This window comes from Alosa sapidissima, chromosome 5, assembly GCF_018492685.1.
Source record: "Alosa sapidissima isolate fAloSap1 chromosome 5, fAloSap1.pri, whole genome shotgun sequence".
In the NCBI taxonomy this organism is placed as follows: Eukaryota; Metazoa; Chordata; class Actinopteri; order Clupeiformes; family Clupeidae; genus Alosa; species Alosa sapidissima.
Genome location: NC_055961.1, coordinates 15,122,495 through 15,142,494, shown reverse-complemented (window position 1 = coordinate 15,142,494; position 20,000 = coordinate 15,122,495). Strand labels below are relative to the sequence as shown.

Sequence of the window (20,000 nt, the reverse complement as noted above, 5' to 3'; positions counted from 1 at the left end):
CGAAATTAATCAGTTATTTTGACAGCCCTATCCTTTAATACTCTTTATGTGAAGTATGGTGCAATTCAGACTGGTAATGTCAGTCTGTCAGTCGATTTGTGCAATTACTCCAAATCCTGCTGGCTTTGAATTCACAAATGCAATATATCCAAGGCATTTTTATGTCATTTTTATCACTGTGATGTGAGCTATTATGTGTGTCAACCATATGATTTTCACAGTTGCAGTGAAACTGAAATGAGCATTTTCCTGCCCTGCTTTGAAGGTGTCTGAGTCTGATCACTACTGTAAATGATACAGCTACAGCTGCTGTTCCTACTCATCTCGCACACATCTCATCTTTTGTCTAAGATCATTCTGGGAGAATTACCACTGAGAGACTGCTAATAGGCAATTTCCATTCTTCTATTTCCCTCATTGCCTGCTATAATTCACACCTCAGGAGCATGATATTTATCTCAAATGTATGTTTGTAGTTCGACACTGTGAATTGTCTAGTAGCTCTAGACTACTTCTTGCTGTTTCTGTAGCCATGAAGAATGTGGATGACTGTCAGAGAATTGTGAAAGCAGAGACATGCCCCATCTTGACTCTGGCCTGTGCTTGCATGCGCAGCTTTGAAAGTTATTCACCTGTTGACGCTGCCCTGGAACAGACTAGCACCACGGGAGATTTTCAGAGCCACATTCTTCCCTGAGTAGCTGATGGAGTGTTTATCTTTGTGCACTTTGAGTCTTCTGTCTCTGCTGTTGAGTAACTGGCCTTAGGAACTCCCCTGCAGTAAATGTTAGCCCTCAGTCAACAGGTTACGAGGAAACCCTCCTCTCCTTCATGAAACAACTCATGTCACATCTGGATTGTCAGATGGCAACATTGATAGATGGAATGAGGTGATGTAAACTTTGTACACACATATTGACTTCCAATTTAGAAAGGAGTGCCTCTATTTAACAAAGGCCTGCCATGTTTTATGGTGGAAATAATTTAGTTAGGGACAGGTTTTACTTGGAAAGTTTTAATTTAGAGGAATTAAGGGCTTGTTTTAACGTACAAACAGACCTTGTTTTGTAATTATGTAATTATTAGTACACTTACCCCCTTTATGTATTTTATCCATAACATGTACATTATTCTGTTTATTATTCAAGTTTATGTGGCTGGATGTATAGTTTTGCCTTCATGGCAACACTCGGTCTAACCTTCTCGAGAGAATCTATGATATTGATACCATTTTCACATGAATTCCTAATCTGATAAAGTAAATACTGCCTCTGCCAAAACACATCCTCGTACTAGAGTAGGCGGAGAACTCCACCCTTGCTCCCATTTCTCCATGTGGTTGCCATAACAACTGCAATGCTGTTTGGTTGTCCTCCTCACCCTCCCCTCAATCAGAGAAAGATTTGCTTCCGATCTCTCAATACTTAACACAAACACGCACACACAGAGAGTGTGTTTGAGTATTTATGTTTGGACACTTTTAGATCTGTTGGCTACTGTAGATTTTTAGAGTCTAAGCTTCATACTGCTGACCACACCCAGCTGGCCATGGATCTCCTAATGGCTCTGTATGGGAATACATCTGGTAGTGTGTTCCAATGTCACAACTACTCACTCACTACTACTCTCACTACTGCTAAACAAACATTGCCTAAAACTAATCTGTTTAATCTGTTAGTTTATTTAGTATATATATATATATATATCCTGTGAGGAAAATTTGGTCTCTGCATTTATCCCAATCTGTGAATTAGTGAAACACACTCAGCACACACTAATCCCAGCGCAGTGAGCTGCCTGCAACAACAGCGGTGAGGGGTTAGGTGCCTTGCTCAATAATAGCACTGCCTACGTACTGACTACGTATAGCACCAGCTACTGATTGAATCACACATCTATTCGCCTGCTTTCTTTATTCTACTTGTAAATTGGGGCAGCCGTGCCTACTGGTCGGGGTTCGAACCGGCAACCCTCCGGTTATAAGTCCGAAGCGCTAACCAGTAGGCCACGGCTGCCCCAATTTACAAGTAGAATAAAGAAAGCAGGCGAATAGATGTGTGATTCAATCAGTAGCTGGTGCTATACAGGCAGTGCTATTAAGTCTGGAGTATATTTTTCATTAGACAAAAACTGTGAAAAACACACAGTAGAACAGAGAAGAAAGTGTGGCCCCAGGGCGACAGTGCTGCTGTGGCAGAGTACACTGTGTCTGGATATGTGTCATACAGTGTCATCCAAAGAGTTCTGTGTCATCCCAACATTATTTATCCTTTAGGGAATGGATCCACCTCAACCATCTGTCTTCCAAATATGACTAGAGGGAGATTTATGTATGGACCTGATTCAAGCCAAAGCATACCAAAGATTACAGTATTTCACATTTTTGTCATGGTGCTTAGTGTGTGCGGTTTGAGTGTGTCTGTGTGTGTTTGTGGGTGTGTGTATGTGAGAGAGAGAGAGAAAGAGAGAGAGTCTGTTGTGGTATAGAGCTCAAGAGATCATTTTATTGGCAGACATGTAGCAAATCTATATGGCACTTTTATTTCTTTGTGTTCCTTGGCATTACATTGTGCGCATATACATATGTTAAGCCGTCCTTTCATGTATTTATTTATTTTTTGGCAGTGATGTACTGTGCTTTGGCAACTGCAAAAAAGCCTCCTGTTGAATTTCAGAGAGAGGTTATATTTACTGAAACAATTTCCCGTCTTACAGCTGCTGACAGAGCTCAATATGTGTGGAGAATGTGTGGAGCAATGAGCCTGAAATATCATGGATTCTTGACCAGCTTTGACATGTAGGCTATTGCTCAACTGTGAGTGTTTTGTGAGTCGGTCATGGGCAAGCTGTGATTCTGATTTGCTACCTAATGCAATATCTTTCATCAGATTCAGCTCTTTGTTTATTCAGCTCAAAGTCAGCCAGCCCTGTATTCCCATTTGTCACATCTTCATCTGGAGTATGTTATTGGAAGAAAAGACAAGAAAAAACAAAGAACCAAATCTTCAGAGTGCTCCCATACTGAAGGGAATGGGAATGTTTGCCTGTTGATAACAGTTTGTTTGCTCTTCAGGTGAGCCATTGAGTCATTTGTTCACACCACTAAAGACTCTGCCAGGCCTGTCTGAAGATAAGTGTTGGTGAAAGGTTGATTTTTGGATGGTGATGAATGGCTCGTGGCTCATTTCTTCTGCTCACTGCTTCCCCCTGTTGGTGTTAAAGAGTCACAGCTTGCGCTCACAGGGAGCACAGGATATTTTCCCAAACTAACCTTTATTGTTTTGGCACAGTGTTTGGTCTGTCAAACTGTTCATTAAGCTGTGAAATTTCCTTTAATAAGTGGAGAGACTCTTTAGTCAAGGCTGAACCTTTGTCACCAGGGGAACAGGAGCAGGATTTTGGTAGGCGTTAGTGAAGTCCAACCAAAGGAGACTGAGATGGTGGGAGTTTACAATCCACCTCCATTTTGGAGGGGTTAACCCTGTTACAATCCCCTCCATGTTTTTAATAGTTGAATTCTGTTCTTAAGGGCCTCCTCTCTCTGTCACTATTTTTGTATCTTTCTCTCTTTTTATGTCATATTCCATTGCTATGTTTCTATGGTGCTGTCAGAGCCCTCAGTGTCAGCATGTCACCTGCCAATGTGTCCGTGACCACAGAAGACGCTTTAGTGACCGATTTCTCTTTGGGTTTCGAGTCGTCCCTTCAGGATAGTCTGTTGCAACCTATCATAGCTGATCATGACTCTAAGGTTATGATCAATCTACCATAACTTCATTTCTAACTATGTTTTCATTTATTGGTCTCACCACTGTATGGTTTTCTCTCCAGATGTGTGTGTGTGTGTGTGTGTGTGTGTGTGTGTGTGTGTGTGTGTGTGTGTGTGTGTGTGTGTGTGTGTGTGTGTGTGAGAGAGAGTGTGTGTGTGTGTGTGTGTGAGAGTGTGAGAGAGAGACTTTGTTTATGTGTATATGTGCAATAGATCATAATGGGACCCTGGGGGTTTGGGAGACACACATGAAAATGAACAGCATGAACACATTGGGGCTCAGATGGGGTGGGGGCTCACCGCTCGCTATACATGATCCAGCTGTGCTTTACAGAGGAGGAGTTTGGAACATTTGAGACAGGAGGAGGGAAAGAGAAATAGAGAGAGAGAAATGTAGAGAGGGAGAGAGAGAGAGAGAGAGAGACACATGGCAAGGGGAATGGGAAAGGGGAAGACATAGAGAGAGGGAAGGAGTGGAGTCAGGAAATATATTGCCATAATCAGAGAGAGACAGAGAACCATTAAGAGGCTGAGTAAAGAACTGACAGAAAAGTTCAGCCAGCTGCATAGCTACTTACGAGACAGGACTACATTCATCTATTTATGCCTGCAGGTATGTCATATTCCTTGGTTTTTACTAGTTTATGTATCTTTCTATTTAGGATATGCATATACATGTATGACCAAAGATGTCTGATATGATCTGCCTAGTGGCACTGAATGTCTAAGCTACTTTTGATGTTGTTATATTTGAGAATTGGCGTTGAACTCTAAGTGCCTACAGTTCTTGGCCGTGTCAGTCAGTGTGGGACTGAAATTAATGTTTGTCTTCGCCTCACAAAGAATAAAATAAACATTATGAGATTCTTCACAGTTTCAGGGAAAACAGTGTTTATATTTCATCACTCGGAATCAGGATAACATTTAAGGTTTTGTCCTTCTTAGAGTGCTACACTGTTTTCATCTTGACTTTTAAGGCTTACTGTACTTCCTACTGCTTCATGTCACTAAATATGTTTAAAAAGTAGCAATAATAACTATCACAATATCAATTCAGTTCTTTGAGAACATCATCTATACATTGTCAAACTAATTTCAGTTTCATGTTTTGTACAGCAGAGAGAGAGAGAGAGAGAGAGAGAGAGAAGTCAAGATTATCCCTTCCCAAAAACGGATGTCAAAGCACTTTAGCATGTGTGGGAAAATGGCCCGGGGCCAAAGAGCATAAGTGTTTATGCGGAGCTGCAGGGTCCGTCCAGGACTGTCCACATGGACTCTGTCTGATGGGCTTAGCTGCCTGTTTAGTAGCCTGGGAGTCTGAGCAGGCTGGCTGGTGTGGGGACATCCATGCAGGTGTCTCCTCTCATGGACAGCTGAGGGTATTGTATGTGAGAGAGTGGTGGTAAGGAGATGGCGTTCACCCCACTTGCAGTTTCTAGTTATTTCCTATTTTGGCAGATCTTTATCTTAGTGGTCAGTATGCATATTTTGACCTTGCGAGGTTTACACAGAAGGGTGAAGGATTGTTTATTTCAAAGCATTAGTAGAGAAGAGCGTGTCCAGTACATTTGTGTGTTTCTGCGTGTAACTGTGTGTGTGTGTGTGTGTGTGTGTGTGTGTGTGTGTGTGTGTGTGTGTGCACGCAGATGTGCGTGTGTGTCTATGTGCACGTGCCGGCAAGCAATTCTACTCTGATGTTTATGATTGCGATCCAAAGTGCTGTCTGTTGTTTTAAAACAATCACAAGTGATTTTCCACCTCTCGTCTTCAGTTCCCACCGTAGGAGCAGCATCCATGCCCAGCCTCTCCTATAGGCTCCTTCAAACCATGACCTCATGACCCCTACTGTTTACACACACACATCTGACCTCATTAGGGCTCAGGCCATGGACATAAAAAGACACTTATACTCCAGTTAGTAGCTTTAGTCAGTAGGTTATAGTTTGTTTTTGCTTATGACTAATAGGATTTGTCTGTAGTCAACTGTTTGGATTGGGGCAATAGAAGGTTTCAGTGTTTTGTAAAAGGAATATCATGTAGCCTAGTAAAACCAGACAGTGCTTTTCGGATATCCACACATTGACTCCTGCTCTTGCTACTCTTTGGCTGAGCCACGGCTCTTATTGATGCTCTGATCTCGTCATACACCCGCAAAGTCCCAGTGCTTGGTTAAGACTCTGCGCTCGGCATTGTCAATATCTTTCAATTTAGTCCAGGAAGCTTTAGCTCTGTCTCCTGGGGCAGTGTATATTAATTCCTGGCTGGAAGCTGAGTGGACAGGAAGTGGCTTAGTGACATGGGGGGCTTTGAGGCCCCTCGGGCTGCCGTGGGTCCCTTCTCTCTGGCGTCGGCTCAAAGAGATGGAGGCAGGTAATAAGAGTGGGCCGAAGAGAGGGAGCAGGGTTCCAAGAGAGACAGAAAAAGACCTGAAAGAATCATGGATGAGGAGGGAAGAAAGGGAGAGAAATTTCAGAGGAGAAAGACATCACCCACCCACGATTGGTGATATTTGAGGACACAGAAAAGGAGTAAAACTTGGCCTATGTAAGTAAGCGACAGGCCCCTGGCTCTCTCTTTCTCTCTCTCTCTCTCTCTCTCTCTCTCTCTCCCTCTCTTCTCTCTCTCTCTCTCTCTCTCTCTCTCTCTCCCTCTCTTTCTCTCTCTCTCTCTCTCTCTCTCTCTTTTCTCTCTCTCTCCCTCTCTTTCCTCTCTCTCGCTCTTCTCTTTCTCTCAGGAGAATGCTTTTGATTTCGTCCTCTGCCCGCCTTTCAAACACCTTCAGTGTCTCTGCCCGCCAGGCGGGAGACTCCTGCTGTGCCCTCTCATGGCGCGCTGCCTGTTGTCACGTCACGCCAGCCAGGAATGCTGGGGAGAGGTGGCAAGGTGGTGCGGATGGAGGGATGGGGGAGGGGGGGGGGGTGTCGGGCCGCACTGCCCATGAACGAGGGGAAGGATTAGCGAAGTGGCACCTTGTCGAGAGGGTTATTTGTCCGCGGGGGCAGCTTTGTGCTTTGCCCCCTGTCCCCGAAAAAAAACGAATGAGGGAGAGGGAGGGAGTCGGGGTGGAGGTCCTCTGCTCTCCGAGAGATGCCAGGAGGGGCTCCCGGGTTAATTAAACCCCTCATTGCGGAGGAAAACAGAGGGGGGGGGGCCTGTTATTCCCACGGCACCGGAGGGCAGTGACTCAAGGACGCCTTTTGGCTCCAGCCTGCGGTGCTCCCCTCCTGTGCTTTTGGAGCGGCCCGGATGGAGCCTGTTTAATGTGCCGCAAAAAAGGCTCCCAGGGGTCTTTCTACCACCCCCCACCACCACCACCACCACCACCACCACCACCTCCAGCCCCAAGAATTACCCCCACCAAACCACACGCCGGGTTGTCTGAGGAAGGACAGAAAGAATGCCCCCTCCCAAAACAAAAACCTCTCTTCTCACTCTCTCAGAGCACCCACCACCACTACCACCACCGCCACCCACCCCTCTATGTGTTGGCAAAGCACAAATTGGAAGCAGAGGTTTGGGAGGGATGTGAAGGTGGTGAAGGATTGGTGAAGGGGGGGGGGGAGGCTTTTGGATGCCGTCAATCTCCTCCATGATTCATTCTTCTTCATTACAAGCTGGCAGGTGAGGGATATAATAGTTATCAGCCCTGACACGGAAAGGGAGTAATGGAGTGTGGTGACATGTGGAAATGATGGTTTCGTGTCAGAGGAGGACTCAGATTTAAGTGTGGGGCAGGGGGGTGAGAGGAGGAAAGGACGCAACAGCACAACACAGGGGCAGGAAGAAGGGGTTTTCACCCCATTTAATACCCCCATTATGTCACCCTAATCACTCCCACATGCAGCCCAAGCCACTGAGCACTTCTGACAGCTCACCGCCTGCTCAAGAGTTTTTCTGGAAGTCACCGACAGACTGCACTGGTAGCAAGTAGGCAGGGAGGTTTGGTTTGAGGCTGACCCAGGATCAGTCCCCAGTTTAACGGGTGCCTGAGAGGAGCAGAGGAAGCGCTGAAAGAGGGCTTCTGGTTTGGCAGATGAAGTGACATGCTCTGCTGCCTGTGGGAGAATGAAGGATTACAAGAAGCATGGTGCTGTATTAATGAGAGCAGATGTTTGTGTGTGTGTGTGTGTGTGTGTCTGTGTGTGTGTGTGTGTGTGAGTGTGTGTGCGTGTATGTGTGTGTGTGTGTGTGTGTGTGAATGGGTGTGTGTGTTTGTGGAAGTTCAACGGGCCCAGGTTATCATCATCATCAGCGTGCCAAGTCTTTACGTCACCAGGGCTGAGGAAGATGAGTACAGCTGGGACTGAGGCCTGTCTGTGTGATTGAGTGATTCTAGGGACAACATCTGGATAGTGTGACAAAGAGAGAGAGAGAGAAAGAGAGAGAGAGAGAGAGGGAGGGGAGAGTGGCACAGAAACAAATAGATTGAATAAAATATTGAGAGGCAGACATGTTAAGGGACAGAAATCAGGAAAGTAGATGGAGAAAAAGAGATGGATGGATAAACAGACAGAAAGATAAAGTGTTCTGACACACTGATAGAGGAAGACGTAACGTTGGGAGGTAAAAGGCCAGCTGACTGTGTCTGTCTGAGAGGCTCTGTATGTGAGTGAAGCAGCAGTCAAGTCAAGTAAAGTCAAGTCAAGTTTATTTATATAGCACATTTCATACACAGAGGTCATTCAATGTGCTTTACATAAACAAAACCAAACAATAATAACAAATAAAAGCATAGAAAGGCAATATAGTCAAAGAATAGTTAAAAGGTAAAGATCATAATAAAAAGAAATCATAAGGTAAAATCATTTAAAAATAAAGAATAACTAGATGTACCGCAGAGCGGTACAAAATATGACCGCCGCCCAGTCCAGCACATTTTTTCCACAAAAATAAATCACGCTGAAAGGCCTATATGATTCTAACTGTCTCACTAAATTGCATTATCCACACTCAATTCTCACTGGTATCTGCTAGACAACAAGTACCAAAACATGATTAGTTATAATCCATTTTATACAACCCCACCCCCATCTTGCCTGTTCATAATTCTGAGAAATTCTTGAATTGTGTGCATATGTGCGTGTACACGTTTATGTTTATGTGTGTGGGTGTGTGTGTGTATGTGTGTGTCCGTGCTTGTGTGTTTGCCTGCGTATGTGTGTTTGTGCATGTGCATGCATGCGTACATATGTCTACTGTGTGAGTATGTGTCATACATATGATTACTGTGAATGTATGTGTGTGCGTGTGTATCTGTTTATGCACATGTGTGCACATGGAATGGGTTAACATGACCCCTGGAGGCAAACATACGGAAAAAATTGGTCATCCTAGGCCCTACGGTTCTCAAGATATTCACAGAAAACTGTGTCTGCCCTACCCTCCTTTCGGGGGGTCCAGTACAGCGGGGGGGGGGGCTACAGATCAAAACGAAAAACGATGGTTCCATGCTATCCATATGGGGTTACATGCCCACCAAGTTTCATCTATTTATAAACAAGCAATAGTGCTTTAAAGTCAATTCTGTGACTTACTGGAAGCCAGTGCAGGGATTTAAGAATTGGAGTAATGTGGTCAGTTCTCTTCAGTTTTTGTTAGAATCCTAGCTGCTGCATTTTGTGTCACCTGAAGCTGTTTAATAGTCTTTTTAGGAAAACCTGTGAACAGTCCATTGCATTAATCAACCCTGCTGGAGATAAATGCATGAATAAGTTTTTCTAAGTCATGTTTTGACATCAGCCCTCTGAGTTTGGCAATATTTTTGAGGTGGTAAAAAGCTGATTTAGTTATCGCTTTCATGTGGCTGTTGAAATTTAGATCACTGTCAATTAATACACCAAGATTTTTAACAGTATCCTTTGCCTTCAACCCTTTTGTGTGCCCTATAGCATGGGACGAAAAACAGCCTGAGAAATGCTGATGAGGTGCTCAGTACCTTAGGTGGCACATGTTCTATGTGAGGCTAGCTGGAAGGATATGGACATCTAAAAAGATTTGTTAGTGGAATTCTTCACCTGATTCTCTTTTACGGTACATACGGTCATTTGCAGAATCTCCATATTGCTTCCGATATCTGTTTAGATTTGCATTGTATTCATTCCTTTAGCAGACGTGTTTGGCCAGACTGACTGACTGACTAATAGGACAGTTCAGACATACAGGAGGACATTTTCATACTGTATGTATGCTGAGTATGCCCATTGCCTTTGGTCCAAATTTAAGCACTTCTCATTTCTACAGTCTCCGTCAGCTCAGTACAGCCCAGGGGCCAGATCCGGCCATCCAGCAGCCTTCATAAGGCCCTCCCAGATACTCACATCCAGTTGTCTTTGACAATTATGTGTAATAAGCAATACCTAAATTATATGATAAATTGATTAAACCTAGCCGACGTAAAAATCCATTCTAAAGCCTGGTCTTAACAAAGACCAACTTAGCAGTTAAGACTAGGCTTAGCAAATACCAGTTGGTGCAACCAGCTCCAAGCATCTTTTTATTGTTTCAGACGAGAACCTCTTGAGACATTAAACACATTTTCAGCACTTATCTCCAAGTGCTGACAACAACAATGCAAAGAATTTTGTGTAGACGTTATAATTATTACGTGTGGTTAAGATTTCCCTCCGAATGTCTGGTTGCGCTTTGAAATGAAAAGGCCTCTGTAGGCAAGTGTAGAGTTTCTGCAGAAATCTTCCTGGAGCTCTTTGTCCTCGACAGACTTTGCTGTACGTGCTATTGTTGTGGTACTCGTAAAAAGAGAGGTGGAGGGGTTTATGTAATCACTCACATGCTACTGGTCGCATCCTGTTTAGATGGAAATAGAAAGCCCTTGTCATCTCCTAGCTGGGCCATAATACAAAATTCAAAGTCATTAACTTCCCACTAAACAATCATTTTTTTACCCTCAAGTAGGATGTTGTTTCCATGGTCCTCCAGCCAAAAGTAAAGAGCAGTTTAAACAACACAGCCAAGGCACGAGAAGTATGACCTTAATGGATTTCAAAACCACTGATTATAATAGCTATTTCAAATTAAAATGCAAATTGCATTGTCAAGCTGCTCTGTCATATCTTGTATGGGATGGTTGTGACAAGTATTGTTGACATGAAGCTGTCTCAATCCATTTGACTTGCCACAGTACACCCTCATGCTTAGACTCTTAGTAACTTGCTGTGACAGATTGTTGCTTTGTTGAATTGCACACTCCATGTTATTTGAAGTAATATCGCATATAAATGTATGAAAAAAAATCAGCGCATTATGTGTGACTTGACACGGTGTCTTTTCTCGTCTTTTGTTTTGCAGAAATCGAGGCGAAGGAAGCATGCGATTGGTTGAGGGCTGCGGGGTTCCCACAGTACGCCCAGCTGTATGAAGGTAGGCCAGAGCTACTGCACACACACACACACACACACACACACACACACACACACACACACACACACACACACACACACACACTGCGCTGGCTCCTCTGGTGCACGGGTGCCCTCAAAGTGACCACGGCTACTCAAGTCCCTCTGGCAGAATCACAGATGCACAAAAACACACATGCATTCCATCAAACTCAATTTTACACCTACAACAGGCACTAAAGTGACGAAGGGGCAGGAAAAGCTTCCCTTTTAACAGGAAACCCTCAACTCATAAGGGGCCAGCAAGGAGGAGTGGGTGTGTGTGTGTGGGGGGGGGGGGGGGGGGGGGGGGGCGGTTGCATCTGCTTTGCATTTGCGAGCAAAAGTCCTACTTTAAAGGAGCGAACAGACATAACAGATTAGAAGGCAGAGTATCAAGTGTACACACACAGAGACAGCAGCAGGTAATATGGCCAATTCAGTAAGAATATCTCAGCATGATGTGTAGAGACAGGAGGGAGGACAGGGTGAGCTTGTCTTGCATGAGGTGTGGAATTATAGTTGTACAAGTATAGCAAGGGCAGCAGGAGATAACATGTACACACACACACACACACACACACACACGCACACACACACACACACACACACACACACACACACACACACACACACACACACACACAGCCGTGCCCACAGACACACACAAAATACCCAGCTGCATACTGACAGACTCACATATGCACTCAATAAAACATAACACACACACACACACACACACACAAACACACACACTGACACACCTTCCCACACACAACATGTTCACACACATAAAAACAATAGTACATTTCATTGCCAACCCCACCCCTCACACACAAATGGACACTTGAAAACACCAGATCAGTCTCCAGATCAAGCACAGCTGTGGGGTCAAGTGACAGTAGAAAATCAGGAATTTGTGGGTCTGATGGGATTTCCTACGCAGTGCTGGACAACCCAGTCATCTCATCCCATATGGTTCACAGTTGCTGTTCCTAAAACTCAAAACTATCCACCAAAGATTCTAGAACAGAGCTCTGTTCTAGAATCTTTGCTATCCACTGTGGACATTGTGTCCTCCTAGCACTATGTCTTTACAATATTAAGCATATTGTGATCTAAACTTTATGGCGTTACCATAAACATCTCCAACACATTATATCTGTACAATTACTGTGAGTAACTGTCAAACACCCTTTCCTCATTTGAATGATAGTCTGGGAGACCAAAACCAAAGAGAGAGAGAGAGAGAGAGGGAGGGAGGGAGAGAGAGAGAGAGAGGGAGGGAGAGAAAGACAGGGGGTTGAGATATGGGAAGTGAAAGATTGAGGGGTGACTGAATAAGGGAGAAAGAGAGAGAGAGAGGAAGAGAGAAAGATGGAGAGAGAGAGAGAGAGAGAGAGAGAGAGAGAGAGAATGAACACCACATTTACACAGCTGTGTGCTCTCAGTCGAGGACTCCGCTTCATTTTTCCCCCTCTCTCCTCTCCTCTCCTCTCCGCTCGGGAGCCACGGAGGAGGTGAGCTATTTGCAGACGAGCGTTTCTGGTGGCGGGGAGGAGGTCATGGGAAAGGGGCCCGGTCTTATCTCCGCATGGAAAACTCAGGCCCTTCCCTCTGTCTTCCGCCTGGGCTAGCGCAGGGGTCACAGGGGTCGAGGGACTGAGTGAGGAGAATTCATCAGAATGCTTCATTCCCCCCTTTGTTTCAATATGTTTATTTATTTACACCAGTGTGGTTTTTTTGGGAGGTATGAAGTTAAATGCATCTCATTCGTGTAAGAATAGGTGTGTCTTATATATCTCTATGTATCTGTATGTAAATTTGTGAGGAGATGCTTTAGCTCCATGTGAAGAGATATTCTATGAAATGAGTGAATGGCATTTAGCAGATGCTTTTATTCAAAGCAACAGGGATTTGCATCGTCAGGTTTAGGTTGTGAACCCGGGCAGACTATTTCTCCACCTGCAGTGTCGTTTGTCAGAGTTATTTTGTCATTTTGTAGGAACCTAGTTAATTGCTTTTTTCATGATCAGACAAAAGCCATAGGATTCATTATGAAGGTTCAATATGAAGATTATGCCGAAATGAGCATGACAACATTAGCCAAAATGGACACTTTCATGACAGTTTAGTTAGTTGTCAGTTGTTATAATTGTTCTAATTGCAGCGTTAGTGCAGGCGGTGTGCTTACTGTTCTTACTCTTTTCATCATCTCAAAGGTTTGTTTTGAAAGGGTGGCAAGAAACTGTGGCACACTTTAAACCACCCTCAGTAACACATAGTCACACACCGCTACCGCACGAGAATTAGTACATACCGCTCACATGCCACGTCTTGTTTGTTACTGAATACCCTATGAAACCCCCACTGTCTCATGTGTGCATCTGTGGAATGAATACCTGCTTCTGAAACGCAGCCCTGGTGATCTGTTTTCTATGTCCCTGTCTATCCTCCCACAGACTCCCAGTTTCCCATCGACATATCGGCTGTCAAAAGGGACCACGACTTCCTGGACAAAGACCTTGTGGAGCCCCTGTGCCGGTAAGGGACTGAACCGGCTTTTACGAGCTTGATGACAAACAGGCGTGCAATGGATCCGCTGTCCTGTGGGGATGCCTGGTGGATATGGTGGTGGCATGTGTGGGTCAGTTCTGTCCCATGTTGCATTGCGGGTGTTTTGGGAAAAGTCAGAAGGGCTCTCCTCCCCACAGAGACCTCCAGGTGCAGCAAATGTAGAAGAGTAAAAGAATCGATGAATTGTTGACTGACAGGAGTCAGGGCCTTTAAGGAGTTGGGATGCCAAGCCTCTATTAAAGTAGTCGAACTGACAGTGGGCGTCAAACATAATTCCTATTTGATTCTGCCAACCACATGTTAAAGCTGCACATTAGCCGTGATTTGATTAGCAGTTCAAATTCAAATTCATTTATTAGAGGATAACCCCTTGAGATGGACATCGCTCTTCCTCACAACCAACCACCCCAGCCTGTCCCACTACTGTCCAAAGCATATTCACATAATCAGTATGGTAAGATAGAAAGATATTACAGGAGAGAACCATATTTAGAAAACAGTTAAAGGAACCGTATGTAAGAAAAATATTTCAATTAATCATAAAATGGCCCTGATATGTCACTAGACATTAAGAAATCATGTTCATTTCAAATACTTATATCACTGACAACAGTAGTCCAGCCAGGATATTGTCATTTAAAAAGTGAAGTTGCAGCCCTCAGTTGTTGATGTTATGTTTTGTCATGTCATGTTGTGTTTTGGCTAAATAATCTAATAATCACAAAGTCAGTAGTGTTTCTCCATCCGCGTGTGCAACCTCGAGTCAGGGGGGAGGGGGAGGGGATATACCGCTCTTCAGTATTTTGAAAGTGATTGCAGTACCAGTTTTGGCCACAATCTTACATATGGTTCCTTTAAGAATGGATAGGAGAGCGGTTAGCACCAATGGAGTGAGGAATGAGACTGAAACGAATGAGCGGGTGTCCTGCTCGTCTCAAGGGCCGCTCTGATCTCCAACGTCCCGTCCATCTGTCTCCCCACGAGAGGCTGCGTGAAAACTGTGTCCCGGGCCCCTTAGCAGCACCACCACCCCCCCCCCCCCTTTACACTGGGGCAAACTCCACCTCTGTAGATCCCTGTCTCGCGCATCCTCTATAAACCAGTGTCCCTGTCCCTTGGCCCCTTTGATCCCTGTGCTGTCTGTGCCCTCTGCTCTCTAAAGTGGGATTCAAAGGCCAGGGCAGCCTCGGAGAGCCTGGGGTGGTGGGGTGGGGTGGGGTGGGGTGGGGTGGTTGGGGGGGGGTTCTGAGGGAGAGACCAACAGATGGCCGTGTGTGTCCGTGTTTTAGGCTGAAGGGCCCGACAGCGGTAGATGTGAGCTTTTACAGCAGGTTCTCTGTCCCTCTTGGGCTCTTTGGCTCATGCGGTCCCAGTCTGTTGCTATGAGGAGCTCTGCTTATGCTCTGCTTTGGTCGTTTACCTTGTGGTCAGGGTTTGATGTTTGTAAATATTCCTAATGAGATAAAATAAGCTGTTATGTTGTGGTGCAATTAAAAGTGCAGTCAGTGATTGTGCAGGAAGTTACATTTGTTTATGTTTATGTGTTATATGTTTAAATTCATTACCACACGCTTTTGTCCAAAACAGCGTAGATTATATTTTAACCAAGGACCAAATGAAGCACAAGTTTCCAGTTTTCGGAGCCTGGGCTGCCTACAAAGACCAGTTGTCTTTACAGTGTACTCACAGAATGGGCAGCTAGCAGTCGCCAGGAGATGATTGCTGAATGTGACAAAAAAATGTATGGGCTTGAAATCGTGTACGATTGCTGATTGCACCTTTAAGTGTCATTGGGTAAAAAAGGTCAAGCCTTTGCTGTTCTCCTTCAGTGGTCCCTTTTCTGAACAGTCTCTTCATCCGAAGCTGTCTTGGTCTTTTCACCGTTTCTTCTCTCAGTTTTTCTCCAGTTGACATTTTTTCCATTTAGTTATTTCCTTTGTCGTCTTTCACACACTTTTTCTTTTTGTCACCATTTTCTAGTCCCCTATGTTTTGATTTTCATTCTCCTCTTTCTTTCATGCGCATTTTCTTTCTTTCTTTTTTCTTTCTCTCTGTCTTGCCCTTTTCTACACTTTTCCCTCTCTCTGACACTAATGACAGTATTAGTAGGATCTGACAGCTTTACTGTCAGAGAAAACACAACCCCCCCCCCCCCCCCCCCCCCCCCACACACACACACACAAACACACACACACACACTTCACGCCCTCACTAGAACAGTGCCTGGATTCTCACACACACACACACACACACACACACACACACACACACACACACACAGCTTTTATGTGGCAACACTTTAATTCTCCGTACTTACTGCTGCCTAATCAAGTTGGGTCATGCTCTGACAGATTTGCATGCCAGGGAAACTCAGGGGAATTCTTCTGCATGTAGTGTCAGTGGAGAAAGAATAGAAACGCATATCTGAATGAAGGAGTGCATGGAAAAATGGGAGATTTTTTTATTTAGGACAGACGTGGAGAGATATTGCCGTTTTTGCTAAATGGAATGGCAGTGGTATGTGCTGATCTTGTAGTCAGTGTTATTTTTCTGGGCATCCAGCACATGTTTAGTGTCTCCTGGCACCCTTGTGATAGCGGTGTGACCCCAGCTGGTGGCCTGTGTGTGTGTGTGTGTGTGTGTGTGTGTGTGTGTGTGTGTGTGTGTGTGTGTGCCGAGTCCCTGTGGTGAAGATCAGACAGATGAGAGTTTAAGAGGTGCTTTAAGATCACATCAAAGACTCACAGGAAGAGGATCTCTGTCTTTCTGTCTGTCTCACTTGCATGCTTTTATTCCCCTTTACTCCCTCTCTTTTCTCTCTCTCTCTCTCTCTCTCTGTCTCTCTCTGTCTCTCTCTCTCTGTCGCTCTCTCTCACACCCACTCATGTATAAACTCTTTCTCTCTTTCTCTGTCTCAGTTTCAGTCCCACCTTCATCTCTTGAGTGTTTTCGTGCATCTTTTCCCCGAACCCTTGCGTGGGAGGACCTCAGCCTAAGGATTATAATGCTAGAACAGCACAGCCAATCAGATGTGTGTTTGTTTGTTTTTTTGAGAAAATGGACTGCTCTAGGCGATTAGAGAGGAGAGAGTGTGTGGGTAGTAGAGAACCTGTGTGTGGTGCTGACCTAAGGACTGTGTCTGCTCTAGGCGGCTCAACACGCTGAACAAGTGTGCCTCCATGAAACTGGACGTCAGCCTCCCCAAGAAGAGAGTGAGTAGAACTTTACCACATATACTGATGATCAGTGGTTTGTGTATTTAGTTTTGATGTTCTTTGTTGGTATTATGTCCCGTATTTAATCACCAAAAACAAACTAAAATGATTTAGAATATTAAATCTGTTTTGTTTGTTCAGTTTGTTCAGTCCCATCTTAAATGAGGTGTGTGATGTGTAGTACGGTGGGCTTAGATAAATTAATTCAAAAACAATATACTTCCCATGTAAGCACTATTGTACTTCTAATCTATTGCGTTTTTAATCCTAACTTTAAACCTACAGTAATCCTAACTTCAACCCTCAGTAAGTTTTATAACAACGTGTACCTGTATTTATATAAGAACTACATCACACTTGTCATTTTTAGTGTTAAGTTCACAGTACCCAAGGATGCACCTGAAGTAAACTGGGATCCGTTGGTCTTAGTTTTGGTTGTTTGTAAAGTATTGTTTGTAAAAAGCATGATATACACTACAGCAGAATAAACATGAGTATCATATTCTCACCTAGATGGGCCCTTTACGACTCCCTACTCTTCTAGCTTGAAGGAACTCATTGATGCCATAGACTGTTGATGTACTGCAGAACTCTGTTTTGTCTTGCATCACTTTATGTGTTTTGAAAGAACTATCATCCCTTTAATCCCATGTAACCTAGTTTTGTGGATACTTGATAATTTGACCATTGTTATTTCTTTATTCATCTTGAAAAGTAACACTTGAGCATCTCTGCAGGAATGTGACCTATTGTGACCTGACTTTTGACTTATTTTCACCGTAGCCTACTATGTCTCTTTACTCATTCAGAGCAAGTGTAACGTTTTATATTAAGAATTCCTTGACAGACATTAATAATGTATAGTCCTTAACATATACATATTGCTGTAACTACTGCAATTAATATTACTTCATATATATTTTTCTGATGCATTTTAACAATTGTGTAGCATAGTAGGATTTCTACTACTTCTATCATATTGTTCAATATTACTAAAGCCAGCGAGTTGTTTATGGTAATAGTATACTTACTGATGTCAGTGTTACTAAAATAATGGAGCAATTATAGTTTGTTATGTAATGTTATTTGAACATATCAAACTATATAAGTAGTATAAAGAGTACACATTTGTAGTGGTATAAAAAATGTAGTGGTCTAGACTAGGGAGCGCTGGTATCTGGAACTAGTTGGGTATGTTTCAAGCTGAACGTTTGGTTGTGTGTGTCTCTGCCAGAGCGAAGACTCTGATGAGGACGACCTGCTGGCGATTAGCAACCGATGGACATTTGAGCCGAGCAGCCGTCGCTGGTCCCGCCTGCATGACATTGACCTCCTCCTGGGCAGCGACCCTCAGCGGCGGAGCCTGTCGGACGGCGGCAGTGGCAGCGGCGCGGACGGCGGTGACGGCATGGGCTCGGGCATGCGGCCCACGGTGAGCAGCGAGAGCGTGCTGACGGACCTGAGCGAGCCCGAGGTGTGCTCGCTGCACAGCGAGGACTCGGCCTCCGTGCTCATGCCGGACTCGCTCTCCCTGACGCCGTCGCCGGGCGCCTACTCCGCTCACGCGTCCCAGCACTCGCCGGGCGACTTCCCGCACTACCACTCCCTGCCGGCGAAGGTCAGTCGTCACGGGCGCACGCGGGCCAAGGACTTCATGCGGCGTATGGAGACGCTGCGCTCGTGGGGCAGCTCACTGGGCCGGCCTGACCGGCGCTCGCTGGTCATCAGCGGACCCGTTCTGCAGCGAGAGCCGGACGCTCTGCGGACGCTGCGCTGCGTCCAGATCGCCGACGGCGAGGAGCTCCCCCTCCCGCCGCTCTACAGCACCATGCCACGTCTCCGGCACCACAGCACGCCGGTCAGCGGCTGCGGGGCCACTGCGCGGTCTCCCACCGATGAGGACCTCGTTGACCGTTCAGAGAGCACCGCCGGCGGCGCGGATGACACCGCTGGTGTCTCCGAGGGCAACAGTGTGGCCGAGCTGCTGCCCACGCAGACGGACCTGCTCAGCAAGCGTGGGGGCGTCTACCTGGAGGGCATGGATGTGCTCTCGACTGGACATGAACACGCTGAACCGACCGAGGACCGGAACAACACCAGCACTAGCCCCAACACCAGCACTAACACTGATATTAACACTGACTCTAAAACAAACGCTAGCACTTCCACCACCAACACCACCACCACCACCACCACCACTTCCACCCCCAAAAGAGCTGGTGCTGTGCGGAGGAACCAGTTCCGCTCCTACGACGACCTGGTGGTGCACGTGCCCAAAGACCACAAGCCAGGCACCTTCCCCAAAGCACTGTCCATCGAGAGCCTGGCGCCCTCCAGCAATGACATGATAAACTGGAGGGCCAGTGGTGATAGCCAGACGCGGGGGGGAAGAGGAGGAGGAGGGGGGCGGTTGTCCGGCCGCTGCTGCCCGCACGGCAGCCGCATCAGCGTCTACGACAACGTGCCCGGCTCGCACCTGTACGCCAGCACCGGCGACCTGATGGACCTGGAGAAGGAGGACCTCTTCCCACACCTGGACGACATCCTGCAACACGTCAACGGCCTGCAGCAAATCGTCGACCACTGGTCCAGGAACGTGCTCCCGCCCGACGGCGAGGGGGAGGGTCACCTTCACGAGGAGGATGAGGAGGGGGAGGAAGACGAGGACGGGATGAAAGGGGTGGGGTCTGCGAGCCAGATCACACTGGACTTTGAGGGACTGGCCACGCCAAGTGACGGCGAACGGGACGGGGTGTCGCTGAACGACACGGACTCAACCAGCACGCGAGAGAGGAGAGACTCGGGGGTCGGGGCTTCGCTGACCAGACCGAGGTGAGTAAGGCGTTCTACATACTCGACGCACCCGACTGGTAGCGCGACACCGTGACGTCAAAATGACGTAGATCTTGCTGGCGCGCCAGGATTTTAGCCAGGTAGCGCGAGGTAGCGCACCACTCATTTTTTTTCAGACGAGCGCGACAAAGCGGAAACAGGAAGATGGACTAGTTCGAGGGCAAGCGAGAGTTGCAGTGTTTTGTTACAGTC

General features: G+C 45.8%; 1 protein-coding gene across 3 annotated transcripts in view; it reads left to right on the top strand.

Annotated features, from left to right (window-relative positions):
- The window catches only part of stard13a (StAR-related lipid transfer (START) domain containing 13a), a 35,285-nt gene that overhangs the window by 6,165 nt on the left and 9,120 nt on the right, over positions 1 to 20,000 (top strand). For 2 of the 3 annotated variants that reach the window (XM_042093001.1, XM_042093000.1), the window contains exons 2-5: positions 11,075 to 11,146; positions 13,626 to 13,707; positions 16,889 to 16,952; positions 18,190 to 19,787. In XM_042093001.1, the coding sequence (XP_041948935.1) occupies positions 11,075 to 11,146; positions 13,626 to 13,707; positions 16,889 to 16,952; positions 18,190 to 19,787 (1,816 nt within the window). Of the gene's footprint in view, positions 1 to 4,250; positions 4,383 to 11,074; positions 11,147 to 13,625; positions 13,708 to 16,888; positions 16,953 to 18,189; positions 19,788 to 20,000 lie in introns of those variants that run through there. The other variant, XM_042093003.1, reaches the window with a different exon arrangement.